The 21,507-nt window shown below is 32.0% G+C and overlaps 1 protein-coding gene and 1 pseudogene across 2 annotated transcripts; one reads left to right on the forward strand and one right to left on the reverse strand.

Moving 5' to 3' along the window:
* Positions 1-69: 69 nt before the first annotated feature.
* Positions 70-5,266, reverse strand: LOC114396655 (internal alternative NAD(P)H-ubiquinone oxidoreductase A1, mitochondrial-like). 2 transcript variants are annotated; one of them, XM_028358753.1, is made up of 9 exons: positions 4,670-5,266; positions 3,587-3,800; positions 3,327-3,487; positions 2,828-2,893; positions 2,334-2,497; positions 1,544-1,658; positions 1,126-1,305; positions 885-1,048; positions 70-292 (listed from the first exon to the last, which is right to left on the reverse strand). In XM_028358753.1, exons 1-8 carry the CDS (start codon positions 5,072-5,074, stop codon positions 896-898), a joined length of 1,458 nt encoding a protein of 485 aa, XP_028214554.1. In that variant the 5' UTR covers positions 5,075-5,266; the 3' UTR covers positions 70-292; positions 885-895. The 2 variants fall into 2 exon arrangements, with proteins under 2 accessions (XP_028214554.1, XP_028214547.1); XM_028358746.1 differs by having other exon boundaries at positions 70-454.
* Positions 5,267-12,046: 6,780 nt separating this feature from the next.
* Positions 12,047-16,115, forward strand: LOC114376627 (annotated as a pseudogene).
* Positions 16,116-21,507: the final 5,392 nt, after the last annotated feature.

Below are 21,507 nucleotides of genomic sequence, written 5' to 3' on the forward strand. Positions count from 1 at the left end.
TATGGCTATATCACTGCATTTGTAAAAGGAGGGGTCGGGTCTCGTACTACTTGGCAGTTACAAAACTTATGCACCCAAAGAATAATCTTGTTAACAATATATTGTCAAATTTGATCATACAATTGGGGATCCGTCTAAACATGAAAATAGGTTTTTTAGAGCCATACAATCAAATATACTACAAATTGAATGATAACGTGTATACACTATTATAAAAGAGCCAAGGCAGCCAAATTTAATTTATTGCCTTCCCCTTCAAGCTAACTTCCGAGTAACCTTTTTTAAGTTGCCACTGTTTCAAACAAATTGAATGCATAGTCAATATCATGAACTAGTAAATTTCCTTGCTGTTCGGCTTATTGAAATTCATCTGAGATTTACAGGCTTTTGAAACATGCTTCTCCAAAATGATCCAATTAAATACACTTAATCATCTTATTGTTTTACTAATAGCCTGCAATACAACCAATAAAGAGAAGTATCATCTGAAAGTTCGTATTAACATTTGAAAGTCTTAATAAAAATTAGGATAAATATGGTACCCGAAAGTATGTGTCAGTAACAAATTAGTTTGTGAAAATTGAAAATTTTAAATTTAATCTTTTGAATATGTAAAAAATATGACAAATTGGTTCTATTGTTAAATTTATAAAATCATTTTATCATTAAATTATAATGTTTAAGGATCAACTTGTAATAAATTGTATTTTTCAAGGATCAATTTGACATTAAGTGATAAAACTTAAGGACTAATTTATTATTAAATTGCCTACGTCACACTTTTTGTACACTCAAAGACTAAATTTGAATTTTTATCTTTCAGGATGTCACTCTCTCACACTTTCATGGATTACCATAAAAATTACACGCAGAGTTTTATTTACCTAAAAAGTTTTCATATTCTGCTTATATCACGGCCAAACACAAGAGTAGTAGCCCAGTTGATAGCTACATAGAATCTGTTCCTCCAGCTGATGACTCGAGTTAGATATGCCGAGCGCCAAATAAACCAACTGACAAAACCTGCCAGGGATAACCCTTTGCCCTCCTGTAGGAGATACATGAATGAATCAAACCATACATAAGTTTTTAAAGCACCAGTAAAAGCTTAGAAATGAAAGTCACCTTGTTCTGTCTGAGGTCCACTAGAGCCTTGTAACTCCCTATAGATGCCATGCTTCCCATGTGCTTGTAAACAAACTGATCCCCAAAGTCTACATCTTTTGCACTGTTTGCACGGCCTCCATTGGCTTTACCTATTTTGTTTAGTAAGATTCCTAAATATTTACCTTGCCTTTCTGCCACCTGTGGTTTAATTTCAAATGCCAATGCATTAAATTGGCAAGAATAAGCTTTCAGGCACCTATGAAACATGCAACATCACTTCCCTCATGAACCACTAACAGTAAATATAGCAGTTACACATTTAGAATGAAATGTGTCAGGGACAATGACCTTAGTGTAAAATCAGAACTACAAATGAAAAGGAATTTAAGAAATGAATTTGTCTGTGGGAGAAACTAATGAATCCAATATCACGTACTTGGGCTAAAGCCGGTAGTGGTGTTTTTCCAGTACTTTCAACAAATCCACTGCAGTCACCTATTGAGAATATATCCTCTACTGTAGGAACACGAAGCCACTCATCAATGCCAATCCTGTGCATAAGGAACTTTAAGAATTTGCTTCATGGAAAAACAGTAATTTATAGTTATAGTTAAAATTACCACGCAATAAAGGAAACATGAGAGCAGAAGTCAGGGCACATCAACTACGTCAAATACAAGGAAACCTAATACAGTTGACACGGGTGGACAAATGACTAGGAAGTAAAATGTAACTACATATACGTATGGATGAAGGCCGATTGGTACCAACGACCAATGTTAGCCTTAACATACTTACACCACAATATAACTACCTACTGAATCCAACCATGAATTTATAGGTTTTCTACATGATGATTTTCAAGGCAAAGTTTTGATTTTAAAATGAGTAGATAGTGAAATTATTTATATTTTCTTGCATTTATGAGATTTTTTTAGCTTGACATACCCGAAATAAACTTTCAAATCCAACCTTGAAATTAATTTTTTTGTGAAAAGTTATTCATTGACTTAAGATTTATTTTAATCCATGCCAAACTCAGTCTTCTTGTTCATAAAATACATGCATATAGTGTGTAACATCTTTGGACAAACTGAAACCTGCTTTCCCTGATAAGACAGATCAAAATACTATATCTATTAAAAAATCAGCTGCCAATTTGTAAATTTGAAACAGCTGCCAGTAGAAAGAAAATGAGTGCAACTATGTTGAGTAGCAAGAACAACCTTCCACCAGGAGCTTTAGGAAGATCCAAAGAGCGAATAATAGCTGATGGACCAACTCCAGTAGACCATACCAGCAACCCATATGGAACCTCAGTACCATCATTTAGGATAATCTTCTTCTCTTCAACATCTTTCACAATGCCACGGACAAGTCGAACTCCTGACTGATAGAAACTTCAATATGAGGAGATATAAACTAATACTGAAAAACTTAAAGAGCTAGCCTATCAATAAGTTTTCATCATAATTATTGCACTACAATGAAGAGTCCCATCAATTATATGAATGATCCCAATTATCTCTGCTAGAAACATTGTATCGTGATATTTTTCTCTTTTTGATAATTATTTAATACCATAGTAATAGATTACATTTCTTTAAACAGAAAACTGGGTTTAGTTTCTCTTTTGTTTCTATTCAGAAGTTTGAGATCTGCAGGATTATTTTCAAGTTTCAACAAACAGAATAGAAGCTCTTTTTGACATATAGCTCACCTTTGTCAATTGATTGGTGGCATACTGCCTGAGTCGGACATCAAAGGAAGACAATATCTCATTGGCCTAAAATGGCATGAATAAATTTGTTAACAAACACAAATTACCTTAAAAAAGACAATTAAGGCATGAAGAAAAATGACAACTTATTATGAAAAAATGGCTTCCAGGAACTCTAAGGTGTTTCCAACCATTATGTGCATGTTTAGTTTGTAGTTGGAAATGTTGCGGTATGCATTCCAATGGAAATCTAACGAATAAAAGCAAAAGCAAAATAAACACAAAACAAAGGGTTCTGATTCGTTGGCAAAATTATTTTTGCCTCAAAACATAATTTTGCAACTGCAAACCAAACATGCTCAATGTTGACAAGAATTGTAAGACATGGAGATATGGAATGGAAAGGCCAAGTTGTTTGTTGCCATAGGCCATAGCAAAATATATAGTCTAATTGGTTGTATCACATATAATGCTACTAACTAGTAACCACTAAGCATACCTCAATTAAAGTAACGTGGATGTAGTCCTTCACATGAGCATATCTCTGACGGACATCTCTTACAATAAAATCACTAAGTTCACCGCTGAATTCCACTCCAGTGGGACCACCTCCCACAACCACACAGTGTAACAGCCTTTGTTTTTCCTCTTCTTCAATCCCTGCATCCAAATCAAATACAGATTGCATAGGTGATGTATAATAACACCATTATTTTCTAGTGACTTCACATTAAGCTAAAATAGAAGATTGTTGCAAACCTGGAACATCAGACATCATCAAGTTCAGGAGCAACTTCCGACGAATTTCCTGTGCATGGTAAACTTCACGAAGAAAAATTGCATGCTCATAGACTCCGTGAATTCCAAAAGTGGTAGGTTGCGCTCCTAATGCAATCACTAGCTTATCGTATGAGACTGTAAACCTCCAAGGATCTGGTGCCTGTGCCCCTTCAGTTACAGACTCACAATGCACCTTAAAAAACCATTAGCCACATTCTCCTCAATTAAGATACATTGTAAGTATCAATATTTCAATTAAAACTAGTAATTCTCCAAAATTAAGGCTTTTTAAACTAAAAAACAACAACTTTAAAATAAGTATTTTTCATATATATTAGCATTCTTTTTAAAGACAGATAAGATTTGTTTATTAAAATAAGTAAAAAATTATTATTTTTAAGTAAAAGCAATTTAAATACTTATTTCAACAAAAAAAATATTTATTTTATTAAAATAAAAACTTATTTTAACAAATAAATTTAAATAAACTGACTCATTTTGAGTACCCAATGTTTCAACTTAAACTAGTATGGTTTCCTCTTGTTTGGAGGCGTAGAAAGAGTAAAACCAGATCAAACTAATCTCATGAAATATCGAGAGATCTATGTAAGAGATTGATCTTTATATACAGATTCAGAAATATAATCCTTGAGCACATATTTAAGAGTTATGATTTTTTGCCGACCATACTACATGTTGATTGTGAATTTAATTGTTTGTGTTCTAGTCCACTTAGTATCAAGGTCACACACAACCAGATATGAACATAGTTGAGTAGAGGAAATTCCTACATATTAAAAATTGCAAAAACTTATGCCAATTAACAAAGGTCATACAATGCATAGTGACCGACCTACTTGCCTCGACCAAAATTACCAATACTTGTAGTCTATTAAAAAAATAAAAAAGAGGTGATAGGAAGCATGATGCTGGGCACATGCACATGTCCATTATCAAGTAACGAAATAATGCTCAATTTAATATGACATTTAATTCAATAACAATTCCCCCAATCAAGCACAATAATTTGAAGAAAAGTAGTTGGTTAACAACTTAATATACCACATGGTTATCAGCATCAATGGCAGTACAATTGGCGAGGAAGAAATAAGAACCGGGTTCTGTGGAGATAGCGGGTTGGATCCTGGCGATGGGTTCGGCCACGGTTCTGAACTCGAGAGTTCCCACACACGTGGAGGCCAAGAGAGGCGTGAAGACCATGTGGTTGCGAGGGGACACGCAAACGACGTCGTAGATTGCAGTGTCGAGCCCCTTCATGAGGCGGCACCCGGCCCAGCCGGAGCCCAGCACCACCACCCTGGGCTTCTCATGGGCCTGAGTGGGCCCCAGGCCCGCATGACGAGCCGGAGCGGTCGAGGTACTGAACCGGGACAGGGAAGTGAAGCGGCGCGTGCTTGTGATGGTGGTGGAGGAGAACTTGGAGGAGAGGTGTCTCAACCAGGACATAGTGGAAGAACGTGTGAAACTTGAACGGAGGTAAGAGGTTGTTTTGTTTTACGAGGATGGATGTAGTGAGAGAGAATTAGGAGAGAGGGAAGAAGAGGTTTCATTCCATTCCAAAGATGTGGGCTGGCTGGGTCTGTTTGACTTTAATGATGTTATGTAAGAGGCTGCTTTCGCGGGATCGGAGTGTTTGACGTTTTTCTCACGTGTTGTTGTTGGTTTAATTAATTAACAATGATGCACGCACCGATGCTTAAGCAATGTCACTGTGATGGCTGCTAGTAACATGTTCTGCCACGTCGACTCACACGTGCCTTCCTCACAAAGCTTTCTCTTTCTCCCTGCAATCATTAATGTTTTGTGCTTCTTGCTAAACTCCTCTTCTTGTTTAGTTAACATTTTTGGTGAAGTCATATTAATCTGTTAAGAGATGTTAAATTATTCATTTGCATTAAAGGTTAAATATGGTTGCATTACCTTCGATTATTATTATAAGATCTCCTTATAATTATAAATAATTAACTAATTTAGTTAAAAATATTAAATTTATCTTAAATTAATATATTTTTCAAAATTACTCTCAAATAAAATTAACAAACATTAATGATTTATCTTTCTCTTACTATTATATCATTTTTTTAAAACTGACTCTAATTAAGCATATTTTTCTGAAAAAATAATTAACATAAGTGTTATTTTAGATTAGACCTACAAATCATATTTTTAATTTGGATCTTGTAATAAGGATTGAATGTAGTGTTATCCAATTTAATGATATTATCTTAAAAATACTCCTAAATATTTGACATTCTAATTTTAATAATTTTTTTATTCTTGATATTAAATTTTAATGAATGACATTTTAGAAAAATTGTTTATATTTTAAATGTAATTAGTAGAATTAAACTATATTACGTTTGTTAAATATTTGAAGAGAGAGTTTTATTTCTTATAATGAATATGGATGAATTGAATCCAATAGGAAAGTAAAAAAAATAAAAAAGAGCAAAAGCAATTTGTTATATTTTTTTACAAGGGAGGAAAACAAAAAGTAAAATATATATCCCAGGGATTCTTTTTTACAATGTAAAATATATAGCCAAAGTATAGAAGAGTACCTTAAATAAGCTCAAATCACAAAAGAAGGGCAAAAATCATGTGTCTTACACTTTTCATATTCATGCACCTCCATTCTGAGCAAAGCAAATTCAGGCACAGTTTAAGGTGAAGATGATTTCTTCTTCCTAAACAGATATCCGATTATCCTCTATTATCTTTGTTTTCTTCATTGTCTCATCAGCTGGCACTGCTGTTGTGTCTGCCTCAAAAATTGAAGGCTTATAAGATCATGCATGAAGTACAAAAGAACCATTTATATTAGATATCCACAAGCACCAGCCATTACATAGAAATTTTTTCATGGAACTGACTAGTCAAAGTTGTCTAAGCTTCAACTGGTAAAAGATTAAAGCTCAGACAAGTTAACACAAATTCAAAATCACTATTGCCTTGAAATAACAAAGGACATCAATTATTAAATTATAAGGAGTTATGTTGCAAATAGAGGATGATTATAAAAATCTTACCCTGACATGAAAATCTGGTGGAGAATTCATATGCAGTGATGCAACAAGATGTGGAGGAAAGCCGAGCTTGGAAATGTGAGTTCATCATCATCAGACATGCGGAGAAATGGACAAAGGAGATGACAACTTCCTTCACAGTGGTTGAGACTATTATTCTAGCCATTATATTTGCTGCAAGTTAACTCTCTCTGAAAGAAACAACTAAAATACTGGCATTCCCCTCTTTTTATACAAAAGAAGGTTTGACCTAATACCTGGCCGATGTTATGTCATTCTCTCTTAAGCTTCTTCCATTGAAGTTGATTTGTCTTTGGCACTTATATGTTCAGTGCCAACCATGATAGTTAAAATGCAACCATCATGATTAGCATGGACATGAGTGTGAAAACAAACTTCAACTTGAGTGATAAGTATTTAAGTCATTTTTTTTTTTATCATAATAGCGGAAGAAGCAGAAAAGAGAGAGGTAGCATCGTCCACCATATAAATCATGAATATTCTTTTATGCAAAAAGACACTAGAAGAATGCCAGTATTTTGGTGTTTCTTTCCAGGGAGAGTAAAATGCTATTATAAACACAATGATTATGATAACATGTGTTCCCACTATTGTGAAGGACAACTACTATGAAGGATGTTGTCGTCCCCTTTGTCTCTGAGTCTTTTGGTAACTTATCATGTTTAAGCTTTATTTATGTATGCAATTTTTTTCATCACCTGCAACAATTGCATCAAATTTATGAGAAAAACAAATAGTTGGCATTGTAACTCTATCATCAGAAATTAAGTTTTCAACAAAATTATGCTAGGGGTTCTTTAATTAAATTTATGTTTTAATCTAATAATATGATTGTTCCCAATTTCACTTGCTTATGATGGTATTAACCATGCATTTTGTTCATGATGATCTCTAAATATGATTCAACCCAATGATATAGCAATGGTAGACAGTACTGGTAGCTAACGATAAAAAAGAGAGAACTTAGGTGTGTAGTATGTAAGCTCCATTTTATAGCAAGGAAAGTGTAAGGAGAAAATCTTGAAATTTGAAAAGAAAGGGAGAGACCGAAAATTTAAAATTTTTATATCTAAATTTCAATTTCTTTCTATTTTTCTTTTATTCTCTCTTTAACCATCCGAAAGAAAATACATCATTATGTGTAATTTTTTTGTCTTCTCTCTGTTTTCTTTCCTCTTATCTAAATACATGCACCATAAGTGCTTTTAGTCTATAATTCAAATTGGAGTTTTATTTCAATAATTCATCTAATAAAAGTCAAATTAAAACATTAACGTAGATACCAAGGTTAAACTCTTAAATAATTCATAAGTGTGTTGCAATTTTGTGTTGTTTGGTATTTGTAACCTTTTATCCTTTCGGAAATGCCTATCATTTGGTTTCATGTGTAGCAACAAATTGTTACTTCTAACGTACGTTTGGTGCTTGTTCAACCAATAAAAAACACACAGCTTTTACGTTGAACCACAGCTTTAATTTATTAACCTACACAGCTTATCTATAGACAGTGAAACAGATCTCATCATGTGAGACCTATTTTCATATTTTCATTAATATATTTGTCATCTATATTTTCAATAATATAATGGTAAATGGTTACACATTTCAGTTTGGCAGAAGAAAATTAGAATGTGGAGTTGGTGATTAGGTAATTGGAGTACTGTGTAATCTCTTCTTTGAACTGCAAAGGATGGCAGGTACTACTGAATTAGAAAGAGTTATATAGTGATTGTTATTTCTTTCATGGTAACAGGTTCCAATTTAGTGAGTTTGATATGGCTCTAGTTGAGCTATATTAGTCTAAAGCTTGTGCTTCCTTCTATACAATAATTGCGATCATTCTTTGAAAGACAAAATTGTACTTTTACCCGTGATCGTGTTGCAGTCATTTCATGTCACTTTTAGGGGAAATTTGGTCGGAATTTTTTTTTTTTATTTCTCAAGTTTAATATACATTTTAAAAAATTAACATTCTTGAAAAAGGACATCTCCCCCCGAAATGTAATTGTAGCCGTACCCAAGTTTAATATATTGAAGAATTATTATTAGTATGTACAGGTACTAATTACTAAAGTTTGGTGGATTCGTAATCTTACAAATATTATATAATTGTGTATTGGCCCAAATGGTCATTGAAACTAAATTTCTATAAAATCCTCAAAAAAAAAAAAAAAATTTGCGGGGCCGTCAAAATTGGGAGTTAAACAACGTCTTCAATGTTTTTCAAGATTAAAATACTGGTATCATTTTCAACCAAATAAGTAGGCTTCTGCAGTTTCGCCAGCCAAAATGCTAACGAAGCTCCTTACCAATTTACAAAAGGAAGATGACATGAAAACTACACCATGTACGAATTATGAATCCTAAATTAAATAGAACCCTCTAAGAAATTGAACTAAAATGAAATTATTAGTTCTAAGCTAAATTTGCCATCATAGGGGTTGATAGTGCTCACGGTGACTGGATTAGCCGCAAGATCTTATTACACAACTGAAAACGACTAACTTATGAAAAGATGTAGTTGCAATTATCAATTCACGTGTACTAACCAGCAAGAAACATCTAAAGGACTAAATTAACCTACCATAATCAACAAGTAATATCCTTTGTGTTGTGTGTGTTGGTTGTGCACCGTAACACTAACAATATATGTCACCGCTAACCGGGTTCACTCATCCAACCAAACCATTCCTTCACTAATAATTTTCTATTCAATATTTTGCATTTCTGAAAATGGCTAAAGAGCCTTAATTGGAGTTGAATATGAGAATTTGCTCTCTTCGGTTCAGAATGATCATTTTTTGCTAACATTTCTGGATTCAGGGGTAAGGCTAAGAGCTACCAAGCACTGTGGATCTGACCAAGGCCCTCCTTTGAATATGCTAAGGATAATTCGCATTTACTTTTTGCACTTCACCACCTGATTTCTGCACTTCTCATTTTTATTGTGTTAACTAAATTACCTTTAATGAGTCTTACCACTCTCTTCCCTCAAATGTGTCAACCCTATTTTCTCCTTTCCTACTCACACGCCCCCTATCTTCTCTGCTCCATCCCCTTTGTATCTTCTCCACACATTTGAAGGTGGAATCTGAAGGTCCTATGAGGTGTTAGGAATTTAGGATTGAGACATTTGGCAAAAGAGAGTGTTGAACTATGAAGCACCAACACCGACACGGATACCGGATACGACACGGACACGGACACGTGGACACCTGTAATGTCCAAAATATAGAACGTAGTACGGGTGTCGGACACTGACACAGACGCGTGTCGGACACTGAACACGACAAGGGACTGGAGTGTCCGTGCTTCATAGGTGTTGAATAATATACTATAAAGCAACTCAGATGCAGTACGTGTTAGATGATATTCTCTTCGAGTTGGCCAATGGAGACGTGTGTCCTTCTTCTACCATAGGCCCTTTATTGACCGCATTGGTATTCAGCTTTGGGGTTGCTCCACTCTTTGTTTGGTCGGCTTAATATATTGTTGTTTAATGTAACCAACAAAAAAGTAACAAAAAAATAGATTGTCTAATAAGGTTTTTTTTTATTGGATCTCATTTTTTTAAAATTACAAAAAGCATGAGATGCTTAAAGAAGAGCACTATAAGTCTATAACAATGCAGAAAATTCATCATGCACATTCAAAGCTAAACAGCTAAATATAGTAGCAATCTTGAAAATATAAAAACAATAAAACACCCTCCTATTACAAATAAACTTTAATAGAGCCATGTTCTTTTGGATTGGCACTTGTCAACAGTAGCTTAAATCGAGGCGACTCAAAACAATTCACAGCAAATATAGGTAAAGCAGTGTTGTGAAAAAGAGATCGTATAGTTGCCTAAAGTAACTCCAATAGTTTGAATATAGTTATAATAAATTACTTTAACAAGTTTATTTCAAAGGAGAAATGCAATGAAAAAGGTAGAGACAGAGGAGGGCGCCATAAATAAACAGAGAAATTGAAAAGTTATAAAAAGGAAGATGATGGCCGAAAAAAAGGGGAGAAAGGTAAAAAAAAAAAAAAAAGGTCGTGGCTGAAAGAGTAGGAGAGGTGGTGGTGATGAAGGGAAAAAAAAAATCTCACTATTTAAATTATTGAACTCAACTAAAATAATAAAAAACAGTCCTCCCATAATTTTTTTTTAAAAGGTTAAATTATTTTTGTAGTTCCTTAACTATTTAGCAATTTTAACTAGGTCATTGAACTATTTTTTGTAATTGAATCCTAAAATTTGTATTTATTTTTTTATTGAGTTATTTCATCTAACTGTTATTACAGAAAACTAACTGTATTGAGTAATTGCGTGAGTTTGTAGTAAGATTGTTGTAAGATACAACCTGAAAAGATATGAGAAAAAAATATTTGGGTTGAGTGAACATACAAAAGTGAAAACACTAATTGAAGAACTTAGTTAAGCATATTGGATTCATAACTTGTAGAGACAATAATATTGACCTAGAGAGGTAAAAATACTCCCCTGAAAATATTTGGGGGCTGTTGTTCGCACTTCCACACCACTCTCGCATTTTTTTTAATAAGTTGTTTTGACGAAAATATTTTTAGAGTATGTTTGGATAGAAAATTTTAATTGAGAAAAGTAATCTAAAATTCATGTGAGAATTTGAATTTCTGTAATCTAAAATTTATTATTTGGATATTTTTTTAAAGAATTTAAATTTTCGGAATTTTAAAATAGAATTTTAAACAACTAAAAATGTGAAATTTTAATTTCCTTCTAAAAGGTTAGAAATTGAAATTCTTTTTTTATAAAAGAACCTTTTAAAACCTTTGCATATTCCCTTATTAACTTTCATCATCTCTTCTACCTAAAAGTTCCCGAAATTCTTAAAATGATGAAAATTTTTAACTTTAATTTTTTTTATTCAAATACAAAATTTTGAAAATAAAAGAATTTCAATTGAAATATTTAAAATTCTTAAAATTTAAAATTTCTTAGAATTTTAAATTCTTCCATTCAAACACACTCTTACAGAATAAGAATCACATTTCCTTATGTTTAATTGCGCTCTTTGTTTGCTTATCCAAATAAAATGTATAACACTCTTAATTTACAAGTTAAATGCAATGCAATGCTTAATGTCCAACTCAGGACAAAACAAACCCACTTTTTGCCAGGGACCATGTAATTTATATTCCTAAATTTTGCACCAATATTTACAGGGAAGATCATGGGAGATATGAGTTAATTTATCTACTTTTTTTATTTTCAAACATACGATAAGTGTAAGAAAAGAGGGTTGAAATAATAGCATTGACGAGAATTTTGTATCTATGTCCTTTTAAATAGCAAAACGGATAAGAATCCTCTCTTTGTTATGATTGCTCCAAAAGTGATTCTCACTCAATAAACACAAACACTAAACCTCTAATGAACTAAAAAAACGAAGAACTTGGAGTCCTACCCTCCCATTAATTAGTAGCACCACCACTCACTAGACTACCATGAGGATCGTAATCCTCTACAAATCATGGATCTTCAAAACTTATTAACCCATGATTACATGAATGAGAACAAGCTGCTTGAAGAGGCTTGCAAGTACTGGAGTTTGTTCCGTTTGGTTAACCATGGGGTTCCATCAACCCTATTGACCAAACTTCATGACCAAGCCAAACAATTCTTCTCTCTTTCCTTTGAGTCCAAACAGGCCTCGTGCAGTGCCAACCCTGTCACTTACTTTTGGGGCACCCCTGCCCCTACTCCATCTGATCAGGCCTAACAGAGGACCCCCAAAATATCAATTGGGTTGAAGGTTTTAATATCCCTTTGGGTCAGCTCTCCCAGTTTCAATCTCAACTTCCTCAGCTTCACTCTTTCAGGTAAGCAATGAAAGAAACAACTTGGCTTTTCTTCTTTCATGTTTGTAAGGTTAAAAAATGTTAACAATAATCTTTTCAACAATCTCTTTATTATTTACTAAAATTTATTAAAAATTATAAAATATTATAAATCTTACTTCTTATTTAATAAGTCTCACTCATAATTTTATAACTTTTAATAAATTTTAATCAATGATAAAAAAAAAGAATGTAAAAAGAAATGTATACATAATGTATTATTGGAGCTCCTCATGCAATGTGTGTTTAAATTGCATGTTAGTTTTATTCACAATTCTTGCATGAACATATATTAAGTATAATCAATTGAAATTTAATTTAAAAAATGATTTTAGTAAAAATAAGGTTACATTTTAATTAAACTCATTTTGATAATAGTCACCCTTAAAATTAAGTCAAAATTAATTTTAATGAGTTGACAGTACGTATATTTATACTGACAATATATGTATATCACTATTAATTAAACTCTTTTTTTTTTTGTATGCCTAATAATTTACAACTAGATGATCAATGTAGTACAATTTACTTCCTCGAAATTGTACTATTGCTAGATTTTTTTTTTGTTGGCCGGCTTAATTAGTTGGTGGGATATGGTCATATACACTCATATGATTTGTTGGGTGTTGCATTGTTTGGTTTAAGAGTGAGACTTTAACTGAGTAACTAACCAGTCAATATGCCGCTGCATGAAAACTGAAGTGGAATTGGTCAGATCAATTGGATTGTAGAGATATACAATATCAAATTTTTAATTTACAAATAATAAAATTTACTACTAGTTTAATTTAGCTGGAAAAGAAAAAAGAAAAAGAACCTTACCGTTTTATCTCAGTCAAACCCTGCATTGCTTTTGGTGAAATGCAACCCAAATCCCTTGGCTATGAAAACATATAATATGTAAGAGAATATATTTTTTAAGAATATTAATTAGTTTTCTAAGAAACAACATTATTTGAATAAATTCATATTTTGTTTTTGTTGAAAAAGTCACATTGTCATATTTTAATAATAATAAAAAAAAGTATAGAAGAGTCATGCGAGAATGCTATTAGTTTTTAACTATAAGATACAAGATCAATAGGAGTATCTTTAATTGAAGATCTCAATTTGATATCTTAATATTTTTTTATGGATCCGTAATATTATATGTTTCTCAAAATCTATTAATTTTTTTACTCCAATAATAAATTTTATTTTAATTTTAAAAAATAATTCAAAAATACAAAATTTAATAATAATTAAAACATTTATTTATCATTATAATTTAAACTACAGCCCCACTCAGATAAAATTTAAATTAGTCCTTATACATGTACCCTCACTTAGGTTTTTTTTCCTTCCTTTACTAGTGCTCCCACCCTCTCTCCTTGTTTTTTTTTTCCTTTCCTTCTATGCTACAACCCTCTCCCTTTTTTCTTTTCCTTCTCCTCACTTACGAATAGGCCTAACAGAGTGTCGCTCCTCCATTCCTTTGAAGATGGTGACTTTTCTTCTTCATATCTGTTTTTTTTTTTTTTCATTTTTAATTGAGATCTGTGTTCCACCAGTTTGTTCTCTCTTATTGCTAACCGTTGCTTCCTGTTGGATATTGGGGAGAGAGACTAAAAAATCATTTTTTTTAAATTGTTATAAATCTTGCAAGTTCTGGTAGAAAAACTACTAAATCTCCACGTGAAGATCTAATAAAATACTCTAATAATAAATCTTAATAAATTCAAATTAATCTTAAAAATAGCATCTACTTATAAGAATCCTTGTTAGAAATGACCAAGAATTTACCCTCGTACTCTACACTCTACGCGATGCAGGTTTGTCTAGTGTCGTAAATGGCATAAAACTATAAAAGCACCCAACATATCTAATTTTATACCGAGCAAGTACAGTTCAGTTCTTTCAAATCTAATCACGAAACAATTTTTACTTTCCGTTTCAGGCTGTCTTTCTTGGATCTTTTTTCTTTTAAGTATATGGTAACTAATGTAGCTATGTATAAAAAAAAAACAAAAAACTAATGTAGCTTGAAAAAAAAAAAGAATTATCTGTGCCGATAAACATATATTTTTATCCTTAAAATATGAAGTGCTAATAAATTTATCCTTAAAATATAAAAAAAAATTAATTTAATTTTTAAAGTACGACATATTAATTATGTCATTAAATTTATAAAATTATTTTAATATTAGATTGTAATATTTAAGAATCAATTTGATAACAAATTGTATTTTAAAGATAAATTTGACGATAAATTATATTCAAAGACTAATTTATCATGAGATTAATTTTTTTGTACTTTTTGCATTTTAGAAAACTCAATTTGAATGTTATAAAACATGTTTGGTGAGAATTTCGGGTTCTCAGCCTTTTCATGAAGTTTTAGTAAAGAAATTAAATAAAAAATAATTTTTAAATTCATATCAAATATAAGAATTTGACATTTTTAACTTAAGATTCTTGAAAAATATTTTAAAAATTCTTTATCAAATTCTCCCTTAGGATATTCTTAATGGAGAGACAAAGATTAATCTCTAAAATAATGAAGATTTATTTATGGAATTGATTGCCTTGGAAGGATGTTTTAACTTTATTTTATTTATTTTTGTTTGATTGTTGGTTACTTATTTGTTAATTTTATAAGAAATTAACAAGGTTTGCATGTATGTTGTGATTGGCAAGACTTTTGCATGTGGAATATGGAGAAAATCTGACCAGAATTGCTACAACTTTATTCGAAGCTATGATGAAGAACCTTGACATGAACTTTAAATATTCTAATTCCTACGCGGCAGACAACACGGGAATTGTGTGTTTATCGTTATCCAATTTGTTCCAATGTTGGTTTGGGAATGGAGGGGTGCATACAGGTAGCTCAGTCTTGGCCATATTGAACCAAGAAAATGAAGTGAGTGGAATTGAGGTGCTCAAGGATAATCAATGGTTTTAAGCCAGTTTCCAACACATAATTATTATTATTCTAGTCTGTATGTTTACTTGTTGTTAACACTGCTTCAGTTTGTCACGTGATAATTAGGTACGTACATGCCACTTTATACAATTTTAAATTTTTTTAATAACTTATACAATCTTTAATTTAATTTTTTATAAATATGTATTATTTTTATTTTAGTTCTTCTAATATACTTTGTTTTTATTTTAGTCTCTAACTTAGCCATTTCAAGCTTCAGCGGTTAATCATGAATAAGCAACGACAAGGGTTAATGTCAAAATTTTGAACATTATATATCCAGAAACTATTTAAACAAAACAATTAAAATAAAAAGGACATATTATAAGATAAAAAATAAGTCTTACATTAGTTATATTTTATAATCAAATATTAATTCTTTAGTAACGGGATAAGTTTTTTGTTTAGGCAATAAGCGATGACAAATGCAAAAGTGTGACACACAGAGTGAAGCTAAACAATCATAAAGAAAGGATCTCAATATGCTATTTTCCTTGAGATTCAGATCTCCTAACCCTTCACTTATAATGAGTTTAGAGCACAATTTCGACAAGACATGAAGACCGTTGCCCACAAAATTGGGCTTGCAAGGTTTGAACGCACTTAGGATTGTTAGTCTTATTGGCATTATCATAATATAAGTTTAATTACTCTTCTCTTTTTTGTTAAATAATTCGTACCATATGTATGAAAATGAAAATAGTATGATTGGCAGTGCACAAAAAAAGTATTTGCAAGCCCCAAAAAAAGGTATTTGAGTCTTTGACTCTTGAAACTGATTTTCATTGTAGTAGAAAGTAGAATTTAGAGCGTGGTTATTAAATTAATAATCAATTTTACTTCTTGAATACTGTGACCGTTTCCTAGTTCCAACTCCAATCCAATGCTATAGTAAAAAACAAAATTCAATCCAATGATATTTAAATAATTTAATTTTAGATAAAACAATAACATTTTTTAAAGACCTATCTAAAATATAATTAATGGAAGTCGTTCTAGAGAGTGAGCAGAAAGGCTCCCCACAATGCCCATAGCCACCAAAATCACTTGATGGAGGAGAAACTCCTTAAGAGACAAATTGTTAGAATCTCAACATCATTTGTTGCGGGAGGAACGTGCAAATTTGATGGGAAAAAAGTTGGTTAAGATAGAGCTGGAGTATGGAGATAGGTTAAAAATGCATTTATTGTCAAATTGTTAGGGAAGAAGATTTAAAAGTTAAAATCGAAATGGAAATTAGTGGGGGCATGATATTGTTGATATTGACCATGATTCATCATGATCATTTGAGTTACATATAAAAAGTAATTTTAATATAGGTTACTTTGGATATTTAACATCGGTTTTAAATTGATATTAAAATGACTCTCATTAAAAGTAGGTCATTTTTAATATCAATTATAAAAATTGATGTTGAAATCTATTATATAACATTAGTTCTCTCCAAAATTGATGTGGTACAATAATAACAAATAGTAAAAAAAACATAAACAACATCGGTTCTGTCAAAATCAATGTTGTATAGTACTTACAACATCAATTTTAGGCAAAATCAATTTTGTATTGTGCTATACAACATCAGTTTTTGTAGAACTGATGTTTTTTTTGCATTCTTTTTAATATTTTATTTATTTATTAAATAAACTTAAACTTGCAAATTAAAAATATTACACCATCTATCCTGATACACATATTTATATAATAAAATACATGAAAATACTGAATTAGATAAAATAAATTTTGTTTTCTAAGCATAAAAGTGTTCACGTGAGTAAAAGGTTCACATCCACGTTAATCATCAAATTGAAAATTTATCAAATAAAGGTATGAAAACATCTTCAGCCCAAAACAAGATCGTCCAATTTTATTTTATTTAACAAAAGGAAAACAAGTTAAGCAGCGGAACAACATAAAGTAACATGTTCAGAACATTATGCAAATAATATAGAAGTTCATGCTCCAACGTCACATCCTATTAGAGTGTTGTGTTCTAGTGCCCTCTATCATAAGGTTCTTTAAAGTCATTCACCTAACCATCTGCTCACACGAACACAAGGTTTGACATCATCACATGATCAAAACACAAATAACACACAGGAAGTGAGTTATCACATTCCTAAACATGTAGAAATAAACAAAAGCACATATATATAAATAATATAAGTATAGCAAGTTCAATTTAGCATAATTTGCATCATTTTACCACTCATTGTGTAACATCAATTATCCCAAGGATTTAATCACATTTCATACCTTCACAATAATCACATGTTCAGAACAATACATCTCAAGTACAACACAACATCTCACACTCACACAATTCACTACCCACCATCACGTAACAAGTCACAATGATCATTATACAAACATTATGCAACAGATACACTAAGACTCAATCCTATATGCAATGTGGTATCATGTCGGTGAAAAATCTCGTTAGCCGCCTAGGAGTGCATGACAAGACAGATCACACACTGGTAAGTTAGGTCACTCTCACTAGATAAAATCATAGGGAGACCAATCATGGTGATAACTGATGTGCATAAGTAGATTCTGTAATTAAAACATATAAGAATTAGCAATATTCTCCCATTTTATTGCTTCTTTTTGTGTGAATCATTGGAATTCCGGCATCCTCTGAGTTTTTGTGCAGTAGATGCCTTAAACTGCTAAATTTATATTGTTTTGATGGTTTTTGTTTTGTAGAAACACAAACAAGGGATAAGAAGAGAAGTTAAAACCTGAGGATTCATGCTTAGCGCGCTAGGCTCGCTTAGCGAGCTGTTGTTGCTTAGCGGGAAGGTCCCCGCCTAGCGTGAAAAAGCTGCTTGGAGGGTCTGAAGTCATGCGAATGGGCGCTTAGCGCCCAGTCACTTACTTGCGCTTAGCGCGCAGACGCACTTAGCATAGGATGGCGAAAAATCTTAGCTCATAATGGTTTAAGTGAAAAACATAAGAGGAAAAGGTGTTGGTGTGGAGACAAGACACAACCCTAGAGCTTGAGGAATAAGAAGATAGCCATTGGGAGCCACTCTTTATCCACTTATTCATCTTCATTCCATTTCCCTACATATTTCTCACCCTTTTTGTATAGTTAAGCTTCTCATGACAATCAGGGGCTAAACAAATCATTGTTGGGAAGCTTTCCACCAAACTATCTTGATGTAATGACTCTCACTATCTATTTAATATTATTACTAGTTTCATTGTCTCTTTCTGTGCTTATTTCCATGTATTTGGTTTGATCACTCATTTATATTCTATGTTAGGGTTTAGGCATTGGAAAATGTGGTTAATCCTTAGAACTGGAAAGAACATCCAAAATGTTTCATTGTTAGGGATAGTGTGAGGTGGTTTATACATCTTTATTAGTCATGTAGTTCAACTAATTTAGTTCTTGAGGGATTAAGAAAGGAATTAGGGGAATAAGGCTCTCTCATGTGAGCAATCATAGTTAGAGTACTTCAATAGATGTAGGTGATAACTAGAGTACCATTAAATAGAGAAAAAATAATAATCTTATGTCAAGAGAAGTTTCGGTAGGAAGCCCCCAATATAATCAACTTTTGCATTCACAATTCTTCGTCATTCTCAGTGTTTGTTTTCTTTGCTCACCCTTAGTCTAGAATCATATAAATATATAATTTACAAACAAAATGATCCGAATCGCATTTCTTAAATTCACTCATTAATTACACACAAATTGGATATACACTATATTGAGTACAAACAAAATTCATGTGGAAACGATACTTAGTCTTACTATTTTAAAATACAACTTAGACGAGTTGATGCACTTGCCAATGAGTTAACACAAGGTCATGTTGTTTTATGAAAATGCTTCAACTATGTGAGATCGACATAGACTTAGAGGAACACTCAAACTGGATGTATTTACCCCAAGACTTAGATTCCGAAGAGTCCGTTAAAGCCTCTCCATTCTGATTTAGGTCCAACCCAGAAAATAGTTTAACACGTAAACTCTATCTATAAACTATACAAAACACACAAGTTCTCAATTGTTCTCAAAATAATACACACATGATATCATAATTTAACACATATTCAACTTGTCACTTACACACAACTCATCACACTTTCATAATCCTAAGGCATCACGTTATCACACCTCATGCATCATATACATATCACACAATAATAATTTTAATATGTTATGTTCATATGATTAATCATCTCATTAAAACAGACATGTAAAATCATATATGTGCTACTGAAATTTGAATTACACAATACACAACTACTCAATTGTTTTCAAAATTATTTTAACTCGTTGTGTCTCAAAGTGATTCAATTCGTCGTGTTCTCACAGTGGATCTCATCACAATACTCGTCATGCTAAAAATCATCACCTTTAAAGGATCTTACAGTTGTATGATTGTACAATTCATAACTCACAACTCAATGTCATCACTTTACACTTCACAATAACATGTATAATCACATTGAGAAACATATTAATCTCACACTTGTTCACAACACATGTCTCATCATACCTTCTCACTAACACATTATCACTTCTCATACATCATATATATATATATATATATATATATATATATATATATATATATATATATATATATATATCATACAATAGAAATCTTCCAACATTTAAGGTATATAATCATTCACTTATTCATTCAATTAATAGCAGCCACACGTACCTATATCGTAAATAAGTATATCCTCACATTTCCTTCTAAGTTACTATAACCTTTGTAGAGTAAAATTACAAGTACAAGGGATGTACTAATCTTATTTAGTTCATACTTATCTTTTTTGAAAGCTATGATGATTATCTAAAACTCTTATGTTGATCACAAAAACCGGTTTGACCATTAACTATGTCTAAACCTAAGGTAAACATTGGAGCGTTGCTTAATCCTGACAGCTTGACCTTTTCTCAGTAATTTGACTCTCTAAGGGGCTATACAACTTCAAATTGGATGGAACCAATGGCGTTTGTTAGCTAACTTCTAACATCCAGGGATACTACTTTTATGAACAGCACAAAACCAAATTCAATCATTTTATTAGTCAGTTTTAGGATACAAGTTAATTCACGTTGTCAGGAAAATAACATGGGTTTAAAACAACTTATTTTCACTGAGCACAAACGTGCTGTCATCAAGCACGATCATGCTTCTCTAAAAACCTTTGTTTCGTGAAGCAAAAGATGCACAATTTAGACCTCAAAACACAATCCAATTCAAAAAGAATAGCACATAACATGTGATCACATCATGGGGAACAAAATCTCTCAATCAATTTCAAGAAAACATGCAAGAATCAAGAATTTCCAAATTTCTAGGTTTCTAACATTCAAAGTAAAACACTCAATTAAATCATCCAATTCGCATCAGAGCATCAATTGACCCTTCAAACATGAGAAATTTGTAGTTATCATTATACATAAAAAATTAAAACACATAAAACACCTTAAAATTAACCCCAATTTGATCTTCTAAATATCCCTATACATGTTCACTCTAATCCCAATTGTGATTAACTCATCCCTTAGCTTTAAGAGGGCTCAAGTTTCCTAAGATTCCTTAAGTTTTTCCTCTAGCAGTGTCTCTAGTGGTTTCCTAAGATTCCTGAAGTTTTTCTTCTGGTTACTTTGCTAAGATTTCTAAGCGTTAGAGAGAAGGAAAATGATTTGGAGCCTCAATTTCACTGTCTCCGTGTGAGGGTAATTTTTCTATCTAAAAGAATTATTTCACAAATTCAAACGGTGGGATTGTGTGAAAATGAGTTCCAAAAACAGTGACCAAATTTAAGGATGATCCAACGGTTAACAAGACTAGATCGTAGTTTTACTAAGACAGGTTTGAGTGTATGCGTGAAAAAGAGAGAGTTTTGGGAGAGAAATAATGAAGAACGAATTTGAGAGAAAGAGAGAGCGTAAAAACATATCATAAATGTAAAAACTAACCTAATATGTTTCTATTTATAGCTAGGATACTATGAGTCTATTA

This window comes from Glycine soja, chromosome 2 (assembly GCF_004193775.1).
Source record: "Glycine soja cultivar W05 chromosome 2, ASM419377v2, whole genome shotgun sequence".
NCBI classification, from domain to species: Eukaryota; Viridiplantae; Streptophyta; class Magnoliopsida; order Fabales; family Fabaceae; genus Glycine; species Glycine soja.